Source organism: Spermophilus citellus (assembly GCF_964194105.1).
Source record: "Spermophilus citellus genome assembly, chromosome: 5".
NCBI classification, from domain to species: domain Eukaryota; kingdom Metazoa; phylum Chordata; class Mammalia; order Rodentia; family Sciuridae; genus Spermophilus; species Spermophilus citellus.
In genome coordinates this window covers 134,704,472-134,727,460 of record NC_138186.1, presented here as the reverse complement: position 1 = coordinate 134,727,460, position 22,989 = coordinate 134,704,472, and the positions used below count along the sequence as shown (strand labels likewise).

Here is a 22,989-nt window from a genome sequence, read left to right as displayed (position 1 = left end):
AAAAAGTTGAGAATATTTAGTTTATCCAAGATAACATTGTACAACGACCACGCGAAAATTCCAATGGGGAGGACCTAAACATGAAGCTTAGTGGATAAATTCTAAGATGCTTTGAATCCAAATTCTATGACCCCTATCCATTTTGCTTATTTCCATTTCTATACGAAAGTCACTTCACATTAATTCAGTTTTCCAGATGATAAATATGTCCAGAAGGAAGAGTATTTTTATGAGTCAACCCCGAAGTGGGATCACAGGATCCATTGCCAATGGAAAAGTTAATTAGTAAGAATGTATCATTAAATATCTGGACTGCTTATCTACATACTATTGGGGGCCCTACAATAATTCTTATAAACACATTTTATAAAACATTTGATCAAAACAAGTTGGGGAGAGAAATAAGCTAACAACAGTTTTTGAAAGATGAAAAGCTTTAAAATAGGAGTAGTTATAACCTTTTGATAAATTAAGGTAAAAGATGAATCAAAAGTTTCCAGCTTAAGTAGGTGAAATCAGAGAAGAGAAAAAGCAGATTGCATAGCACATACTTCTCTGACACCTGTAGTTTCTAAAACCATTCAGAACATTTTTGTTAAAATTAATTTAAACAAAATTTAATATATTTTTAAATATAAATTATATCATCATTTAATATAAATTAACCTAATTTAAATTAATTTTACTAGTAGTATTATTTAAACTTCTTTTATTAATACTATGGTTTGATTTAAATTTATTTTATTAATTGATATTGTTTATTAACTTATATTAAATTATAGTATGATTTATATTTAAAAACTCATTAAATTTTATTTAAATTAATACAATTTAACAAAGTAAATTTAACATAATATAGATTGAATTATTTAATATTGACTATATAATTTAATATAAATGTCAATAAAGTTAATTTTAATAAAAATGCTCTTAGTTGTTTTGGAAATTACAGGTGGCAGTGAAGTATTAGCTATATTATCTTCTTTTTCCTCCTCTTTGATTGTACCTAACTTAAGCTAGAACCTTTTGGTTCATCTTTTGTTTTACTTTACAAAAATTAAAAAAAGGAAGAAAAACACCTAGTAGCTACACACATATCAGCTTTTCCTTTCTTATTTCTAAATTTCACCTTAACATTTACATTATTTTACCAAAATTAAGATGCCATCGGTTGTTACTCCTGAGAAGAATATCAAAGTATATATTTTGCTTCGACCTGCCAAATTACTTGGAATCTTATTCCAGTAGACTTCACATGGTTGGGAAAAGCAGAGTTCAGATTTGTCATGAGAGATTTTTATATATTCGGCTCACTCCATTGTGTCTAGGTGAGCCTTTGGGTTTCAATGCCTGGAAACACACTTCTTATATTTCAGAATTGAAGAGCTCTTGGAAACAGCAACCTCACTGCATTCTTGAGAAAAATATGTTATACGGGTACTCAGAAAATGACAAAGATTAATATAGATTCAAGATTTTTTTTAAGACAAGGGGTTTAATGGAGAAAACAGCAAGATAGCCTTAGAAATTTCATACTCCCTGCATTCTTAGGAAAAGCTTCTATATTGTAAAGAATAACACCAAACAGAAAAGTTCCCAAGAAAATATTGTGCTTTCAGTTTCCTTGTCTCATAAATTTTATTAAAGTTTCATTAAAGACCCTGTATTTGCTAGCCTTTTTATTGAATACTTTTTTGAGATATTCTATTAATGTCTATGACTGGATTTTATTTGGTCTCACATTAATGTCGCCCCCTGTGACAAAGGGTACATGGGAGGCAGGCAGGATCAGCCTGTCCTCTCCGAGGCACCAGCTGTCGGAACCAGGCTCTGACAGAGGTAGTGAAGGGCACTAGCGTCTGTCTCCTGGACTGAGCGAGAGGGTAAGTATCTGAGTAATATTAATTGTGTATAAATGCCACATTTTTTATGCATTCATCTACTAAGTTGTTTCCACAATTTAGCTAATGTGAATTTTGCTGCTATAAACATTGACGTGGCTGTGTCCCTGTACTATGCAGTTTTTAAGTCCTTTGGGTATAGACCAAAAAGAGGGATAGCTAGGTCAAATGGTGGTTCTATTCCCAAATTTCCAAGGAATCTCCAAACTGCTCTCCATATTGGCTCCACCAATCTACAGTCCCACCGACAGTGTAGGAGTGTACATTTTTCCTGAAATCCTCACCAACACTTATCGTTGTTGTCTTCATCATAGCTGCCATTTTCAACAATCGCTGACATTCTAACTGGAGTGAGGTGCAATTAAACCCCTCTCTCTCACCATGCACAAAACTCCACTCAAATGAATCAAGGACCTAGGAATAAAACCAGAGAGCTTCATGTAACAGAAGAAAAAGTAGGCCCTAATTCCAATCATATGGGATTAGTCCCAAAATTCCTTAATAAGACTCCTATAGCACAAGAATTAAAATCAAGTATCAATAAATGAGATAGATTCAAACTAAAAAAGTTTCTTCTCCACAAAACAAACAATCTGGGAGGTGAATAGAGATCCTACATCTTGGGAGAAAATTTTTGCCCCATCACACATCAGATAGAGCACTAATCTCTAGGGCATAGAAAGAACTCACAAATCTGAATAACACACACACACACACACACACACACACACACACAAACAAATAAATAAATAAATAAAATAAAATAACTTGGGCATCCTCTTTTTAAACCCATCGCAGATTTCATGCCCACCTTCACACCACTGCCAGTGTCCCCGGACAACAGTGCCAGACTTGTACTCTAGGATCTTCTAAATATTTAGCACTTTAAAGAAGCCATAACCCTTTTTGATGTTTTACAGCATGGCCTTTTGCAAAAGAACTCTGTATTTGTAGACAAAAAGAGAAAGAAAAAAGGCTGATATATATATGTATATAGATACTAGGTTTTTTTTTTTTTTTTGCATCTTGTTGTAGTTTTTTTTTTTTTTTTTTTGCTATAGCTCTTTTTAAAAATTTTGTTTTGTTTGCTGTAGCACTTTTTGTTTATAAAATTTTGCTCCAGTGTAGCAGGTAATCATCACCAGTCTTCAATTCTGATGTACTTTTGTAAGCAACTGTACAGAGCAGCATTAGTGAACCATTAGCTCCAAACTCTTTTTTTTTTAAATGATTATATTTGTTAAATTTAATGGCATTAAGATAAAAATGATACATTTAAATAACAGGAAAGATGAAAAATCCAAACCACCTGAGGGAGATCTCAGATTTAGAGAAGAAGAAAACCAAATATGATGTTGCAAAATGTTGAGAATATTTAGTTTATCCCAAATAACCTGGTACAAGTACTGAAAGAAAATTCCAGCGCAGAGGGCCTTATCATGAAGCTTAGTGGATAAATTCTAAGATACTTTTAATCCAAATACTATGACCCCTATCCATTTTACTTATTTCCATTTCTACAGAAAAGTCACCTCACATTAATTCAGTTTTCCAGATGTTAAATATGTCCAGAAGTAAGAGTATTTTTATGAGTCAACCCCAAAGTGGAATCACATGATCCACTGCCAATGGAAAAGTTACTTAGTAAGAATATTTCATTAAATATCTGGGCTGTTTATCTACATACTTTGGGGGCTCTACAATAATGGCTATCAACACATTTTTTAAAACATTTGATCAAAAAAATTGGGGGAGAGAAAGAAGCTAACATCGGTTTTTGAAAGAGGAAAGGCTTTAAAAAAGGAGTAGTTTCAACCTTTTCGTAAATTAAGGTAAAAGATAATCAAAAGTTTCTAGCTTAAGTAGGTGAAATCAGAGAAGAGAAAAAGCAGATTGCATAGCACATACTTCTCTAACACCTGTAGTTTCTAAAACCATTCAGAATATTTTTATTAAAATTAATTCAAATAAAATTTAATAAATTTTTAAATATAAATTATATTATCATTTAATATAAATTGATCTAATTTAAATTTATTTTATTAATTAATATTGTTTAAATTTATTTTATTAATACTATTGTTTGATTTACATTTATTTTCTTAATTGATTTTTTAAATTAATTTTGACTAAATTTTAGATTGATTCATATTTAAAAGCTCATTAAATTTCATTTAAATTAATACAATTTAACAAAGTCAATTTAAATAACATTTAATATAGATTAAATCATTTAATATTAACTATATAATATAATAAAAAAATTAATAAAATTAATTTTAATAAGAATCCTCTTAGTGGTTTTAGAAACTACAGGTGTCTGAGAAATATTAGCAAAAGCAATTCTAAGCAGGAAGTGTGAATCTGGCGGTATAGCGATACCAGATTTCAAACTGTACTACAGAGCAAGAGTAACCAAAACAGCATGGTACTGGTACCAAAACAGGCGGGTGAACCAATGGTACAGAATAGAGGACACAGAGACCAATCCACAAAATTACAACTTTCTTATATTTGATAAAGGGGCTAAAAGCATGCAATGGAGGAAGGATAGCGTCTTCAACAAATGGTGCTGGGAAAACGGGAAATCCATATACAACAAAATGAAACTGAATCCCTTTCTCTCGCCATGCACAAAAGTTAACACAAAATGGATCAAAGAGCTTGATATCAAATCAGAGACTCTGCATCTCATAGAAGAAAAAGTTGGCTCCGATCCACATATTGTGGTGCCGGGCTCCAAATTCCTTAATAGGACATCCATAGCACAAGAGTTAATAACAAGAATCAACAAATGGGACTGACTTAAACTAAAAAGGTTTTTTTTTCTTTTTTTTTTTTTTTTTTTTTTTTCTTCTCAGCAAGAGAAACAATAAGAGAGGTAAATAGGGAGCCTACATCCTGGGAACAAATTTTTACTCCTCACACTTCAGATAGAGCCCTAATATCCAGAGTATACAAAGAACTCAAAAAATTAAACCATAAGATAACAAATAACCCAATCAACAAATGGGCCAAGGACCTGAACAGACACTTCTCAGAGGAGGACATACAATCAATCAACAAGTACATGAATAAATGCTCACCATCTCTAGCAGTCAGAGAAATGCAAATCAAAACCACCCTAAGATATCACCTCACTCCAGTAAGATTGGCATCCATTATGAAGTCAAAAAACAATAAGAACTGGCGAGGATGTGGGGAAAAGGGTACACTTGTACATTGCTGGTGGGACTGCAAATTGGTGCGGTCAATTTGGAAAGCAATATGGAGATTCCTGGGAAAGCTGGGAATGGAACCACCATTTGACCCAGCTATAGCCCTTCTCGGAATATTCCCTGAAGACCCTAAAAGAGCATACTATAGGGATACTGCCACATCAGCGTGCACAGCAGCACAATTCACAATAGCTAGACTGTGGAACCCACCTAGATGCCCTTCAGTAGACGAATGGATAAAAAAAAAAAAAAATGTGGCATTTACACACAATGGAGTATTAGGCAGCACCAAGAAATGACAAAATCATGGAATTTGCAGGGAAATGGATGGCATTAGAGCAGATTATGCTAAGTGAATCTAGCCAATCCCTAAAAAACAAATGCTAAATGTCTTCTTTGATATAAGGAGAGCAACTAAGAACAGAGCAGGGAGGAAGAGCATGAGGAAAAGATTAACATTAAACAGAGACAAGTGGTGGGAGGGAAAGGGAGAGAGAAGGGAAATCGCATGGAAATGGAAGGAGACCCTCATTGTTACACAAAATTAAATATAAGAGGATGTGAGGGAAAAGGGGGGAAAAAAAACAAGGGAGAGAATTGAATTACAGCAGATGGGGTAGAGAGAGAAGATGGGAGGGGAGGGAGAGGAGATAGTAGGCGATAGGAAAGGTACCAGAATACAACAGTCACTAATATGGCATTATGTAGAAACGTGGATGTGTAACCGATGTGATTCTGCAATCTGTATTTGGGGTAAAAATGGGAGTTTATAACCCACTTGAATCAAATGTATGAAAGATGATATGTCAAGAGCTTTGTAATGTTTTGAATAACCAATAAAAAAACATCTTCCCATTTCAAAAAAATGACATTGGTGATTTATTGTGATCATTTTATACACAGCAGAACTACATTTAATTCTTTGTCCTACTTATAAAAGTCACTAGATGCGAAAGCATCTACTTTCACAGTTTGTATATAACATTTATGGACTATCTTAAATTCGTTTTAAAAAATATTTATTATTTAGCCTTTAGTGGACACAACATCTTTATTTTATTTATTTTTTTTATGTAGTGCTGAGGATCAAACCCCATGCCTCACGCATGCTAGGTGAACGAGCTGCTACTTGAGCCATATCCCCAACACTCTCTTAAATTCTTATTTTCACCTTGCTTCTTTATGATAATGAGAATTCAAATTTATGGGTAATATATCATTCACTGAACAACTTCTCAGTCCAAATCAATCCTTCTACTATTGTATTGTCACTGGAGTGTTATGTTAATCTTCCTACAAATGTGTGCGGGACATTTCATTGATTATGCCAATTCTTAAAAATACAAATGTGCCCAGCCCTAATATCCAGAGTATGCAAAGAACTCAAAAATTAAACATTAAGAAAACAAATAACCCAATCAACAAATGGGCCAAGGACCTGAACAGACACTTCTCAGAGAAGGATATATAATTAATCAAAAAATACACGGAAAAAATGCTCACCATCTCTAGCAATCAGAGAAATGCAAATTAAAACCACTCTAAGATACCATATCAGTCCAGTAAGAATGGCAGCCATCAGGAAGTCAAACAACAACAAGTGCTGGCAAGGATGTGGGGGAAAAGGTACACTTGTACATTGCCGGTGGGACTGCAAATTGGTGCAGCCAATTTGGAAAGCATTATGGAGATTCCTTGGAAAGCTGGGAATGGAACCACCATCCGACCCAGCTATTCCCCTTCTCGGACTATTCCCAGAGACCTAAAAAGAGCACACTATAGGGATAAGGCTACATCAATGTTCATAGCAGCACAATTCACAATAGCTAGAACGTGGAACCAACCTAGATGCCAGTCAATAGATGAATGGATAAAAAAATGTGGCATTTGTACCCAATGGAATATTACTCAGCACTAAAAAATAACAAAATCATGGCATTTGCAGGGAAATGGATGGCATGAGAGCAGATTATGCTAAGTGAAGTTAGCCAATCCCTAGAAAAGAAATGCTGAATGTCTTCTTTCATATAAGGAGGGGGGACTCAAAACAGAGCAGGCTGGAAGAGCGTGAAAAGAAGATTACCATTTAGAAGGGACAAGAGGTGGGAGGGAATGGGAGAGAGAAGGGGAATTTCATGGAAATGGAAGGATACCCTCATTGTTATACAAAATTACATATAAGAGGATGTGAGGGGAAAGGGGGAAAAAGGAGAGAAATGAATTACAGTAGATGGGGTAGAGAGAGATTATGGGAGGGGAGGGGAGGGGACAGAAGGGGAGAAAGGGAGGGAGTAGGAAAGGCAGCAGAATATAACAGACACTAGTATGGCAGTATGTATAAACTCGGATGTATAACCAATGTGATCCTGCAAACTGTACACGTGGTCAAAATAAGAATTCATACCCCACTTGAATCAAATGTATGAAATATGATATGTCAAGATCATTGTAATGTTTTGAGCAACCAATAAAAATTTAAAAAAAGAAACAAGAAGAGACAAGGCCCATATTAAAGAGATTTAAAAATCCTACTGAAATCTATAAGAAAATGTTTGAATGAATTATGAGGTATTAAAAAAAAAAAGTACAAACTTAATATCCTGCATAGAATTTATCACCCTATGTTTATAGACTCAAAAAGCTTTCATTATTTTAACCTTCAACTGTGTTTTAACAAAGCCACATTATTAAGGGCTCTCTACTTCTGGCTTATTCTTTCTTACTTAGTCTTTTCCCCCATATGAGATCCTCACCACCGCAGTCATCAATGGCTGACCTTGCATTATAATTCAAGGATCACTCTATGTAACATCTTCCCCATTGATTGACTGTATTCAATTGCACTTCATAGCAGGAAATGTATATAACACAGCTTTATGTTGTTCACAATATCTACCACAATACCTTGTACTTTGGGGGCACTGAATACATGTATAAGGATATACTTATGATTATTGGATGCTTTTTGTCACATGTGTTCGCGAATGAGCCAGGGTTTTCCCTCCATATCCCCCATAGTTTCCAGGAATATTCCAAACATATTTACAAGAAGAGAAATGCTTTTATTTGGATGGTCAGTTTTGAATACAGTAGGTAGGTATCTCTCTCAGATTGAAATATAAAATGACAAACAGCTGTGGTCAGAGTGAACCATGCTAGAAGACTGAATCTGAGTGATCAGAAATGCCTTTCAGCAGTAGGAGCAACAACCACTGGAACCAGATTCAAGCCAAATGTGATAGGTCTTACACTGAAAAAGGATCATTATTTGTGATTTAAAACAATAAACAAACACAGAACACCTAAAGAGAAGGAGGCACCCTGCTATAATTTGGATCTGGAATGTTGCCCAAAGGTCATGTGTTGAAAGCTTGGACCCCAATGTAACAGCATTCAGAACGGACTCTACAGAAAGGTGAATTGAATCCTGGGCTCTAACCTCATCTGTGGATCAATCCACTGATGGGTTCACGATTGGACAGGACTATTGGGAGTTGGTAAAAACTGTGGGCGGTAGGGCCTAGTTGGAGGGTAGGTCATTGGAGTTGATTCCCTGGAAGGGTACATCATATTCCTCAGTCCTTTCTTCCCCTCACCTGATCTCCATGATCTCCATGAGTTGATCCCCTGATCTCCATGAGTTGAGCAGCTCTGTTTTGAAGCCAGGCTCTCTGCCATGGTAATCTGCCTCACTTCAGGCCACAGCAATGGAGCCTGAAATTGAACCAAAATAAATATTTACTCATTTAATTTTCTCAGGTATGTTGTCAAAGTGATGAAAAAGTCTTCTAACACACACACACACACACACACACACACACACACACACACAAACACACACACACACACACACAGGAGGAATGGTCTAAAGGGAGAAAAGGACACTTGGTATTGTTGATGCCTTCTTCAACAGTAGACACAGCTGGGGTACAGCGTGGATTCGCACTTCAGCAGATGCTAAAAGGGGCTTCAATTTTTATATTAGTCTTTTATGAGGAGAGATTGACTAACACAGGCCTGATTTCTCTCTCAGATTTGGAGATGAATAAGAAGGACCAAGAAGATTTCCTTTTCTAGCACAGGACACAAATGCAGTCACTAGTTTCTGATACCAATCTGAGTAATTATGTCTACTTGCTCTATCTTGAAGGCAAGAGACACTATGAGGTGATTAATATGATCCTTAGAATCTATTTAACCATTAATTTTCCAAAAATTCTGCCTTTTTTTAAATTTTATTTCTGCCACCTTGAGGTTTTGTTCCCTGAACAGACATATAGAAAGAACAGCTCAAGGAAAAGAGTCTCCTGAATATGGGCTCTGGGAAGAGAGTAATGGGAGCAAACCCAAACCCCTTCTAAAGGGTAATGAGGAAAACGATCCTAAACAAAACAAAAAGCAAATATGAACAAAGTGGCAGCAGGCTCTATTTGTTGGCCACTTTCTCTGCACCAGCCATCAGGTGAGAACTACACACTATGTTCTCATTTACTGTTCAACTCATGCTTGGGAGAGAGGTTTTCTAAATGCATTCTGTCAGTTTAGCTCCAAAATTGCTTTGGTCCCAACTGGTATGTCTGTTACAGCCCACGTGCTTCATCTCTTTGCTTTGTCCCCAACTCTACAAAACTGCCTCCTCATTAACTTGTTGGAATTTAAACACCTTGGAAACCAGGGCCTTATCTTAACTCCTTCTGATCCTTAGAGGTATGGGAATTAAATTTAGGATTGTTACTCCATCGTAGAAAATTTCTCAACTTTTTATTTCACTCTGTACTGTTTAAACCTGGATTATATTTGGCATTGATAAACAACAATCGGTTAAGTGAACATCAACCTATCGGCTCTAAAAGAAATTTTCTTAAGTGAAATTTAAGTGGAATTTTTGAGCACTTAAATAAACTCAATCACAATTAACAAGGACCAAATAATATTAAAGTGAACTCGAAAATTTATAGATTAACAGCAAAAATTTATTTTTGGAAAGGGTAAAGATGGTTCTTTAGTGACATTTAATCCATATTATAATTTGAATTCTGAGAATGATTAAGACTTTGTGATGGTTAATTTTACATGTTAACTCGTCTGGGCTACGATGCCCAGACACTTGGCCAACTTTTATTCTGGGTGTGTCTGTGCTGGTGTTATGGGGCGAGATTTACTTTTGAATCGGGGACTTTTAGTTAAATCGATTCCATTCTGTAATGGAGAGAGACCTCACCTCGTCAACCGAGTGCAACTGAATGGGACAAAAAGCCCACCTCTCCCAGACAAGAGGGAACTGTCCAGTGAACTACCTTTGGATTTCATCTACAACATTGATTCTTCCTGGCTCCACAGCACACTGCCTTGGGACTCAAACTAGAACACTTTCCTGGATCTCTAGCTCCTCCCAGCCAACCCTGCCCAATCCTGTGAGCCAATAGCTGACAGGCAAGTGCAGGGAAGAAGCAGAGGCCCTGCAGGGGGTGAGTGTGTGCTACTGGATGCCAGTCCCTGGTCAAAGCGCAGGACAGGCTTCTGAGTTTACAGGCAGGAAGGGATGATTAGTGTTGGTGGAGCCCCAGGAACCCCGCGCTCTGAGGAATTCTGAGCGCTTGGGTCATAATTGACCCCGGCAACGCCAGAGGACGTTCGGGGCAGAGAAGTGGATATGGTGATGGACGCGCTTTTCAGAGCTGGTCCGATGGATCACTGAAGTGGCCACGATGTGGTCCTGGTTTGGAGGCCTGGGCTCAGGCTTGGGCCACTTCTTGGGTCAGGTGGGGAGCAGCTTGGCTTTCCTCACCGGCCATAGCTCCAGCTTCGCCGGGGAAATGCTTCTGGATGACTTAGGAGACCCAGAAGCAGCTTTACATCATTCTTGGAGAAAGGAAATGGAAACTACTGATTCCACACTAAGATGTGAGAATGAAAGACTGAAAGAGTATTGTACTGACCTGGAAGAAAAGCATGAAGCATCAGAGCTACAAATAAACCATCAGTCTGTAAGTTACCAAAACCAACTGCAACAGAAAGAGGTAGAGATCAGCCATCTTAAAGCAGGACAGATTGTACTGCAAGATCAAATGTTCCAACTACAGGCAGCCGCTCAATCAGTACACTCGGGAGCTTGTGGTGTGCCAACAACAACTGCACCGGCTCCGTTCGGTTCCCTGATCAGTAGTCATTTTTCAGCCTTTCGTGATGACGACATGGACTCTAGTGACATAATCTTATCACAACAAGAAACAAACAGATTATCAACTGAAGCTGCAAAACATGAATCTGAAGCTGGCCACTCGAGGCAGATTGCTGAGGCTCAGGGAACACACCATTCTGACTCAAGTGAAATCTGCAAAGTACAAAATACTGTCAAGACTCTTCAACCAAACCAAAGTCCAGACATATATGATCATCAGCATGAAATTTCGGTTTGGGAGCAGAGTTCTACTGTGGCAGAAAAGGGAAAAATCCTTCCTCAGAGCTCAGCAGTGGAAGAAGTGTTCAGGCTTCAACAAGCCCTGGCTGATGCGGAGAAGGAAATCGTGAGACTAAATGGTTTAAACCAGGATAACCGTCTTGCTGAAGACCATCTGAAACTTAAAATGCATGTTGAAGCTTTAGAAAAAGAGAAGGCATCATTGAGTCAAGAAAAAGAGGAACTTCAGATGTCACTGTCAAAATGGAGCTGTGACTACCAAGTCATGAAAAACAGAGCTTCAACAGACATGAATTTGAATGTACAATTACTAGACTTAAAACTTCACTTGAAGGCAAAGGAGGAAGAACTGAATCAGACTATCAATGAAAAGAAAATGCTGATAGCCGAGTTAGAAGAACTGGATCATCAGAATCAGGAAGCTACAAAGCACATGATTTTGATACAAGAGGAGCTATCCAAACAACGAAATGAAGGAGACCTTGTCATCAAGTTGTTGGAACAAGGTCTAGATGATGAAAAAAAGAGAGTCCATCAACTTGAGGATGATCAAATGAACATATCCCAAGAGTTGCATGTGCAGAAGGAGAAGTTAACTGAGAACGCACAGAGCCTCAGTGATTTGCATTTAACTAAGCAGAAGCTTGAAGGTAAAGTAGAAGATTTAGTAGATCAGCTAAATCAGTCACAAAAAAATAGTTTAAACATCCAGCAGGAAAACCTTGGGCTTAAGGATCACATTAGACAACTTGAAGATGAGCTGTCTGGATTTAAGAGCAAGTATCGAACTTCTCTGAATGAAGACTCTAACAGTCATTGTAAGGATGACATGCTTAAAGAACGAGAAGCTGAAGTTAGCAACTTAAGGCAAAATCTTTCTGAAGAGGAACAGCGCAATGAAAATTTAAAGAAAGTTGCTGTTGAACTCAAAACGGAAAATGAAATGTTGATTTTAGCACGTGACGATGTAAGGCGTAAGTTGGAAGAATCTATTGCTGCTTACAATCAAATCTCTCAAGAAAAAGACACTATCACGGAGACTCTCAAAAGAGACAAAGAAGAGATTGAAGCCAAACTGCACCAGGCAGAAAAAAGACTGTTGGAAGAAGCAAATAATCACAGGCAGACTATTCAGGAACTCTCCAATGCACATAATTTGAATACCTCTGCCTTAAAGCTGAAACACGAATGTGCAGTTCGACTCATCCAAGAGAAGGACTTTGAAATAGCAGGACTCAAAAAGAATATTGAGCAAATGACTGCTGATGAAAAAGAAACTGATGAAATTTTGGCATCTTATGTAGAAGAAGAGGAGCGATTGATACAAGTCATAAATGAGAAAGAAGTTTTTATTGAAAAACTCGAAGAAAAAAGTTCACAACTACAAAAGGATTTAGATAAGTGTTCTCAGGCCTTAGGAGAAAATGAAACTTTAAGGCAATCTATCGAAAGAAAGGACAAAAGTCTTACCTACATGAGAGCAGAAAACAACTATCTGCGAGTAGAATTGGAAATACTTAGGGAACAGCACAATCAAGCTGTACCAGTGGCTGAGCCTACAGCTCTTGATGCTGTCACAGAACTAGAATTGGAGGTATCTCAACTGAATATAGTCAAAAATCATCTGGAAGATGAAATTCAAGACCACCTGAATATCATTGAAAACCAAAACCAGCGTAAAATGCAACTACTTCAGTCTTTACAGGAGCAGAAGGAGGAAATGGATGAATTTAAGTACAAATATGAGCAGATGAATGCTGCGCATAGCCAGTTAATTTTAGAAAAAGAGGAGGAAATTAAGAACTTGCAGAAAACTATTGAAGAACTAAAAGCCCAGTTGCCTGGAGAGAAAGGAGATGCTCAAACATTGAATTCTGATATTTTTCAAGAGACCAAAGTAAAAATCCTAAGAGAAAAAGAGGTTCAACACTTACGGGACCAAGAATTACGCCTAAACCGGGAGCTAGAAAGGCTACGCAGCCATCTCTTGGAATCAGAAGAGTCTTACACCCAGGAAATTTTGGCTGCAGAAGACAAAGAAAAACAGTCAATAGCTGAATGGAAGAACAAGGCCGAAAAGCTAGAAGGAGAAGTATCATCATTGCAGGAACGTTTGGATGAAGCAAATGCTCTGTTGGATTCTGCTTCCAGACTGAGAGAAGACTTAGATCTCAAGGAAGAACAGATGGAAGAACTGAGAAAACAAAACGAGCTCCGAAAAGAAATGTTGGACCATGCACAACAGAAATTGTCGACTTTGGTCAACAGCGCAGAAGGAAAAGTGGACAAAGTCCTCATGCGAAACCTTTTTATCGGTCATTTCCAGACACCAAAGGACAAACGTCCTGAAGTATTGCAGGTGATGGGGAGCATCCTGGACATTCCGAAGGACGAAATGGAGCAGTTGCTGAATAACGATCATGGTGGTGTCAGTAAGTGGATGAGTTGTTTTGGTTCCACGTTCTGCAGCTGTGCCTCTTGGTAACCTAGCTGGAGTTGGACTTGGTGGACCTGGGCATCCTCTTGTTAAACCCATTGCAGATTTCATGCCCACCTTTACACCACTGCCAGTGTCCCCGGACAATAGTGCCAGAGTTGTACTCCAGGATCTTCTAAATATTTAGCATTTGAAAGAAGCCATAACCCTTTTTTACGTTTTACAGCATGGCCTTTTGAAAAAGTACTCATGTGTTTGTAGACAAAAAGAGAAAGCAAAAAAGCTGGTATATGTAAGTGTATAGCTACTAGGTATTTTATTTTATTTTTTTTAGTTGTTGTTGTTGTTGTTGTGATTTTTTGCTATAGTACTTTTTAAAAAATTTGTTTTGTTTTTTGTAGCACTTTTTGTTTCTAGAATTTTGTTCCAATGTAGCAGATAATCATCACCCGTTATCAATTCTGATGTACTTTTGTGAGCAACTGTACAGAGCAGCCTTCTTGAACCACTAGTTCCAACCTCTTTTTTTTAAAACAATAATAATATTTCTTAAATTTAATGGCATTAAGATAAAAACGATACATGTAATTACAGGAAACAAGAAAAATCCAACCCATAAGAAGGATGTCTCAGATTTAGAGTACATGAAAACCAAACATAATGTTGCAAAAAGTTGAGAATATTTAGTTTATCCAAGATAACATTGTACAACGACCACGCGAAAATTCCAATGGGGAGGACCTAAACATGAAGCTTAGTGGATAAATTCTAAGATGCTTTGAATCCAAATTCTATGACCCCTATCCATTTTGCTTATTTCCATTTCTATACGAAAGTCACTTCACATTAATTCAGTTTTCCAGATGATAAATATGTCCAGAAGGAAGAGTATTTTTATGAGTCAACCCCGAAGTGGGATCACAGGATCCATTGCCAATGGAAAAGTTAATTAGTAAGAATGTATCATTAAATATCTGGACTGCTTATCTACATACTATTGGGGGCCCTACAATAATTCTTATAAACACATTTTATAAAACATTTGATCAAAACAAGTTGGGGAGAGAAATAAGCTAACAACAGTTTTTGAAAGATGAAAAGCTTTAAAATAGGAGTAGTTATAACCTTTTGATAAATTAAGGTAAAAGATGAATCAAAAGTTTCCAGCTTAAGTAGGTGAAATCAGAGAAGAGAAAAAGCAGATTGCATAGCACATACTTCTCTGACACCTGCAGTTTCTAAAACCATTCAGAACATTTTTGTTAAAATTAATTTAAACAAAATTTAATATATTTTTAAATATAAATTATATCATCATTTAATATAAATTAACCTAATTTAAATTAATTTTACTAGTAGTATTATTTAAACTTCTTTTATTAATACTATGGTTTGATTTAAATTTATTTTATTAATTGATATTGTTTATTAACTTATATTAAATTATAGTATGATTTATATTTAAAAACTCATTAAATTTTATTTAAATTAATACAATTTAACAAAGTAAATTTAACATAATATAGATTGAATTATTTAATATTGACTATATAATTTAATATAAATGTCAATAAAGTTAATTTTAATAAAAATGCTCTTAGTTGTTTTGGAAATTACAGGTGGCAGTGAAGTATTAGCTATATTATCTTCTTTTTCCTCCTCTTTGATTGTACCTAACTTAAGCTAGAACCTTTTGGTTCATCTTTTGTTTTACTTTACAAAAATTAAAAAAAGGAAGAAAAACACCTAGTAGCTACACACATATCAGCTTTTCCTTTCTTATTTCTAAATTTCACCTTAACATTTACATTATTTTACCAAAATTAAGATGCCATCGGTTGTTACTCCTGAGAAGAATATCAAAGTATATATTTTGCTTCGACCTGCCAAATTACTTGGAATCTTATTCCAGTAGACTTCACATGGTTGGGAAAAGCAGAGTTCAGATTTGTCATGAGAGATTTTTATATATTCGGCTCACTCCATTGTGTCTAGGTGAGCCTTTGGGTTTCAATGCCTGGAAACACACTTCTTATATTTCAGAATTGAAGAGCTCTTGGAAACAGCAACCTCACTGCATTCTTGAGAAAAATATGTTATACGGGTACTCAGAAAATGACAAAGATTAATATAGATTCAAGATTTTTTTTAAGACAAGGGGTTTAATGGAGAAAACAGCAAGATAGCCTTAGAAATTTCATACTCCCTGCATTCTTAGGAAAAGCTTCTATATTGTAAAGAATAACACCAAACAGAAAAGTTCCCAAGAAAATATTGTGCTTTCAGTTTCCTTGTCTCATAAATTTTATTAAAGTTTCATTAAAGACCCTGTATTTGCTAGCCTTTTTATTGAATACTTTTTTGAGATATTCTATTAATGTCTATGACTGGATTTTATTTGGTCTCACATTAATGTCGCCCCCTGTGACAAAGGGTACATGGGAGGCAGGCAGGATCAGCCTGTCCTCTCCGAGGCACCAGCTGTCGGAACCAGGCTCTGACAGAGGTAGTGAAGGGCACTAGCGTCTGTCTCCTGGACTGAGCGAGAGGGTAAGTATCTGAGTAATATTAATTGTGTATAAATGCCACATTTTTTATGCATTCATCTACTAAGTTGTTTCCACAATTTAGCTAATGTGAATTTTGCTGCTATAAACATTGACGTGGCTGTGTCCCTGTACTATGCAGTTTTTAAGTCCTTTGGGTATAGACCAAAAAGAGGGATAGCTAGGTCAAATGGTGGTTCTATTCCCAAATTTCCAAGGAATCTCCAAACTGCTCTCCATATTGGCTCCACCAATCTACAGTCCCACCGACAGTGTAGGAGTGTACATTTTTCCTGAAATCCTCACCAACACTTATCGTTGTTGTCTTCATCATAGCTGCCATTTTCAACAATCGCTGACATTCTAACTGGAGTGAGGTGCAATTAAACCCCTCTCTCTCACCATGCACAAAACTCCACTCAAATGAATCAAGGACCTAGGAATAAAACCAGAGAGCTTCATGTAACAGAAGAAAAAGTAGGCCCTAATTCCAATCATATGGGATTAGTCCCAAAATTCCTTAATAAGACTCCTATAGCACAAGAATTAAAATCAAGTATCAATAAATGAGATAGATTCAAACTAAAAAAGTTTCTTCTCCACAAAACAAACAATCTGGGAGGTGAATAGAGATCCTACATCTTGGGAGAAAATTTTTGCCCCATCACACATCAGATAGAGCACTAATCTCTAGGGCATAGAAAGAACTCACAAATCTGAATAACACACACACACACACACACACACACACACACACACAAACAAATAAATAAATAAATAAAATAAAATAACCCATTCAATAAACGGGCCACGGACATGAACAGACACTTCTCCCAAGATGATATAAAATTAATCAACAAATATATGCAAATATGCTCATTATCACTAGCACTTAGAGAAGTGAAAATCAAAACTACACTAAGATTTGAAGTTCAATCTTAAAGGCTGAAAATGAGCATGTTTCACCTCTCTTTCTCCTTCTACCACCAAATCCTCATAGAAATTAGAAAAGAACATTTGAAATGCTCAGTGATCCAAAATAAGAATGAGAATTTCAAGGACTGAACACAAAAATAGATTATGAAAGAGTAGATCAAGTTGAAAAGACAAAAGCAAATATAGAACGTGCAAGAAAACAGTTCACTTGCAGAAGCTGAGAGGTAACAGGCTGCTTCATGCTTTCAGTATTACATACCAGGGATCAAAGAGCACAGGACAACAATAAGATAGTTATCTAGGGTACCACACAGTGGGGTATATAGAGCAAAAACACGGGAAACCATGCAGAATAAAAGGCATAAACTGAACATCCCTCTCTCAGAACCCAAACAAGGAACCACCAACAAGCAGGGATGGATAGAGAAGAGCTGTGTAATGCACTTAAGAAGCTTGACTGAGTAGCTATACCAAGAAGTTGTACCATGCACACAAAACTACATATCATGTTCAAACACACAGGCTACAGCCACCAAAATTTACCATGCCCTACACCACAATGAAAACGCCAGCCAATTCCGTAAAGGTGTTATCACACAGGCTGCAATTCCTTGTGCATCTAAAATTAGAAGAATTTTGACTCCTCAAAAAAAAAAAAAAAAAATTCCATATACAATGAAATTAGGGCCATAGAAACAATTCCAAATAATTGTTAGATTAAAGCAAAAATCAAGATGGAATTAAATTAAAATACTATAATAGTCATCTGGTGAGTATGGCAGAAGCAACAGGGATTTAGATATATGTATTTGAAAAGAGATTGAAATCAAATGGCATATGCTTTTAACATAAAAACATAAGAAAATACCTGGATACTGGATAAAACAATGTAAATGTTAAGGCAAAATTTAGAAAAAACAAAGGAAATGCTGATGTGTGTAGCTACTGGGTGTTTTGTCTTCCCATTTTTATCTTGGTAAATTAAAAGATAAACAAAAGTTTCTAGCTTAAGATAGGCAAAATGAGAGAGCAGACAAAAGTAGAATATATAGCTAATATTTCTGACACCTGTAGTTTCTAAAACCACTAAGAGGATTTTTATTAAAATTAATTTTATTAATATTTTTATTATATTATATCGTTAATATTAAATGATTTAATCTATATTAAATGTTATTTAAATTGACTTTGTTAAACTGTATTAATTTAAATGAAATTTAATGAATTTTTAGTATACTGAAAAATTTTAAGTCCTTTAGATATAAACCAATGAGTGGGATAGCTGTGTCAAATGGTGCTTCCAATCCCAGTTTTCCAAGGAATTTTCATACTGCTTTTCAGACTGGCTGCACCAATTTGCAGTGCCACCAGCAATGTATAAGTGTACCTTTTTCCCCCATATCCTCGCCAACATTTATTGTTGCTTATATTCTTGATGATTGCCATTCTGATTGAAGGGAGTTGAAATCTTAGAGTAGTTTTGATTTGCATTTCTCTCATTACTAGTGAAGTTGAACATTTTTTTCATATATTTATTGATTGATTGTATTTCTTCTTCTGTGAAGTGCCTGTTCAATACCTTGCCCTTTACATTAAAAAAATATATATTGTTTATTGCTGGCAAAAATAGAGTATCATTGAATAGTTCCAAAGTTTAGAGACTTCTAAAAAAGTGGCTTTTATAGACTTTCATGAGTTGAAAACTGGTTGTATTTCTAAGAGGGTAGAGCTCAGTAATCACTATGATGCCATCAAGAATGCCCTGCAGATGTTTGCCCAGTGGAATGAAAAATAAACCAGAATTGAGAACATCATCCAGGCAAATCAGTAGGCAACTGATTCTAGTTCGAGGTGGAGACAATTAATCTGTTGAAGAATTTTCAACTACTGTGATAAAATAAATAATAAATAAAACAGACTCATATTCTCTTATAAAGGCTGAAAAAAAAATCTGTTGAATTATATTTGGAAGCTCTCCTCCCTGCCCAGCAAAAATCCTCTGTGGTCACATCCTCACAATTCAATAAAAAAGGAAAACATTCAACAACAAACGAGAGAATAAATGTACTTCTAACAGACAACAAACACTGCTTGATCCAAAGTAGCAAATGCTTTCTTGAACTCTTTAAAAGGCTTTCTAATTCTCCCTTGGAAAGCCAACTCTCCCTGAGCTCTCATTTAACTAGCAGTTCTATTTCAGAAAAAAATACAGGGAACACTCCAAAATAAAATAAATAAGACTTTTTTTTTTTTGCCTAAAACAATAAAGTCAAGTTTAGTTGGTTTATGTTTACAAATTATGACTATTTTAACTAGCAAAGAATTCAAGACCACATTGTTTTATCTGTCATTATCTTTATGAAAGGTCAACCACAGATTATATCCTAACTTTTACTGGTAGTGATTTCTGAACACTACATGGTAAGATACACAATGAATCTATGAGAACAAACTCTGTGGAGCAATAAATCACTACAGTTCCTTTTTATGGCTCAACCCTCAGAGGGCTCCCACATTGTTCATTTAATTATGCTGTTGCCCATCATCTTTATCAGGTTTCAAAGTCCTCTGGAATATAATAAAAGGGAATACTAAGGAGAGTGAAAAAAAGTGCAGTACAACATGTGGCAAAGCAAAAATGTGAAATATATTCTTAAAAGTTAAAGTATATAGTACTTGACAGTAGGTTGAGTCATTTTCAAGGTATAAGATAACTCTAAATTTTTTGGGGGGTGGGGGGCATGTACCAGGGATTAAACTCAGGGCACATGACCACTGATCCACCTCCTCAGCCCTGTTTTGTATTTTATTTAGAGACCGGGTGTCATTGAGATGCTTAGGGCCTCGCTTTTGCTGAAGCTGGATTTGGATTTGCAGTCCTCCTGCCTCAGCTTCCCAAGCTGCTGGGATTACGGGCATGCACCACTGCATCTGGCTTGAAATAGTTCTAAATTTTGACAACTATAAGAACAGAGAGCCTCAGGGGAGTTGTTTCTCTTCTCTAGGATTTTCTTTCCTCACCTGAAAATGGGTTAAATGAGCATTTCAAGAATAAGAATCAGGGGGCTAGGATTGCAGCTCAGTGGTAGAGCGCTTGCCTAGCATGTGTGAGGCACTGGGTTCAACGTTCAGCACCACATAACAAAGTAGCAAATATTTACAACTAAGAAGAATGTGTGTGTATGTGTGTGTATTCTTCTTTATATATATGTGTGTGTACATACACACACACACACACACATAAAGAAGAGGAGTAAGCATCAGCGGCCAATCCCCCCTCCTAATCTTTCTTGCCCTGTCCACAGTATTTCACCCAGTGAGCAATTTCCTCCTGGCAAACACTGTTTTTTGTTTTATTTTTTTCACCTGGTTTCCACCACCCACACTCATTCTTCACTTGTTGGTCTCCTTCACTGGTTGCTCTTCTCTCCAACCTCTACTCTTTTGGTGGTCCCATCCAGTGTTACAACTTTAATATCCACCAGTAATTTCCTGCTCTCAGGGCCTCTGGGCTGGTTAATAAATCCCTTCAATGAAGCACATGAAACACACCAACTATCTAGTCTCTACCTCTCACCCCAAACCCTAGATTGTTTTAAAAATAAAAACAAAATGAAACAAACAAACAAAAAGACCAGAGAGTTGGAATATGTGATCATGTTCTGGTCATTCTTTTGATATAATGCTGATTTGATCACATGCAATTCTTTGATTTGAAGCTGGATATATGGAAAAAATTGCTGCTTTACCAAATCAGATTTCATTTTTCAAATACAGTGTGGAAGCAGTCATAATATTTTCACTCAAATTTTGGATTTAGAAAGCAAAAAAATTATTCAGTAACTTGAGTTGAGCTGTCCAGTTTGGTTCTTTATTGTTGTATTGTTCTCCTTTCAGCTAGGTAATCAGTCAGTAGGACAGAGTTTTATCAATTAACACTGTTAAATTATCTGTTAGATTATCATTACGTTATTAGTTCCTTTCCAATATGTATACGGTTTCCATATTGTTAAGCCCTGCTTCAGATTAAGGCTAGTAATAGTTGCTGTCACTGTTAATACAACATAATGTGGGTGATGGTGACTAAAATAAAATTACTGTCACTACTAATCATCACACAAACAAAAAAACAAACTTAAGTTTAACCTGCCAGCAACCCAGGAGGCTGAGCCAGGAGGATCACAAGTATCTGCCATTTCGTAAGACCCTGCCTCATCATAAATAATAATAACAATAATAAAAGGGCTGGGAGTGTAGTTCAAGGACAAGGTGCTGCTGGATTCAATCTCTAGTATGGAGAAAGAATAAAATTAACCTGGTCAATATGTTGCATATAAATTGTTCAACACTGGATAGATCCCCCAAATAGCAGGTGGCAACATATCATTAAGTCACTTTCCATAAAGACCTACAGAACAGGTTACCAATGTGCCCAAATCAATGCTTGCATCAATGCTGAGGCTCTGACTAATTCTTGTGACTCAGAGCTTTCCAGATCTCTTTAGGAAAGTGTCCTCTGTTCTCCACAGTTAGCTGTGGCAGTGCTTTCCTTCCTGGAAAGCATGTAGCTTAGAGGCTCTTACAGTCAAATTAGAATCCACTACTGCAGGGGATGAGGGTGCACAGCTGGGGTCCCAGCTATTCCTTGTCCTTTCAGACTTACTGGTAAGGTCTGTTTCCTCTTCAAGTCATCGATGCTTCTCTCTTATGACTTCTGTTATTTTGCTAGGAATGAAAGTTTACATTAAAGAGCAGTTCGGATGAACAGTATGCCCAGCAAACTTCTCATTCTTGTGCTTTTCACTGTCAAACATTAAACTATAAGGAGTTAACTCATGATATAAAATAATACATGTGAGTGTAACAATGTTCATTGTACTCAATTTGCAAACTATTAAAGGGTGAGTAACTACATTTCTTACCTGGTCCAACAGCTCATCTGTGTTTCTATGACCCAAAGCCTCTGTCTGGACCTGAACAAATAGAAGTTATTCTCTACTCATTTCAATAAAGCAGCCAGAGTTGCTATAGCCACATCTTTTCTCTCTTTAGCAATTGTTTTGAATTCCAAAACTCTTTTGCCTCAAGAAGTCAAAAGACACCAGGTGCAGTGGCACACTCTTATAATTCCAGTTACTCTGGAAGCTGAGGCAGGAGGATGGCAAGTTCAAGGTCAGCCTGAGCAATTGTGCAAGATCCTGTCTTAACATAAAATTTTTGAAAAAGGGCTTGGGGTAGCTCAGTGGTAAAGCAGTAGCCTGGCATGCAAGGTTCTGGGTTCAATCTCCAATACCACAAAAATATGGAAAATAAAAAGTCAAAGGCTGAATGTTTAAGAATCTCTCTATAAATCTCCTTTGCCTTTTTTATTTTTTAACATGCTAATGACTATGTGACATCTAGATAGCGTGTGCTGTGTGTGTGTTTTTAAAAGCATTCTTCTATGATGAGTGTGTATTACTTTGAAAATGAGAAAAAAATACTTTATAAAACTTATACATAAAAATGAGACTTCTTCACCACCATCATA

General features: G+C 36.3%; 1 protein-coding gene across 1 annotated transcript in view; it reads right to left on the bottom strand.

Annotated features, from left to right (window-relative positions):
• Positions 1–22,989, bottom strand: part of LOC308649233 (heat shock factor protein 2-like) — a 57,983-nt gene that overhangs the window by 5,898 nt on the left and 29,096 nt on the right. The window contains exons 5-6 of the mRNA XM_081294769.1: positions 13,475–13,564; positions 8,716–8,833 (exon numbers count right to left, since the gene is read on the bottom strand). Of these exons, the coding sequence (XP_081150895.1) occupies positions 8,716–8,833; positions 13,475–13,564 (208 nt within the window). The remainder of the gene's footprint in view (positions 1–8,715; positions 8,834–13,474; positions 13,565–22,989) is intronic.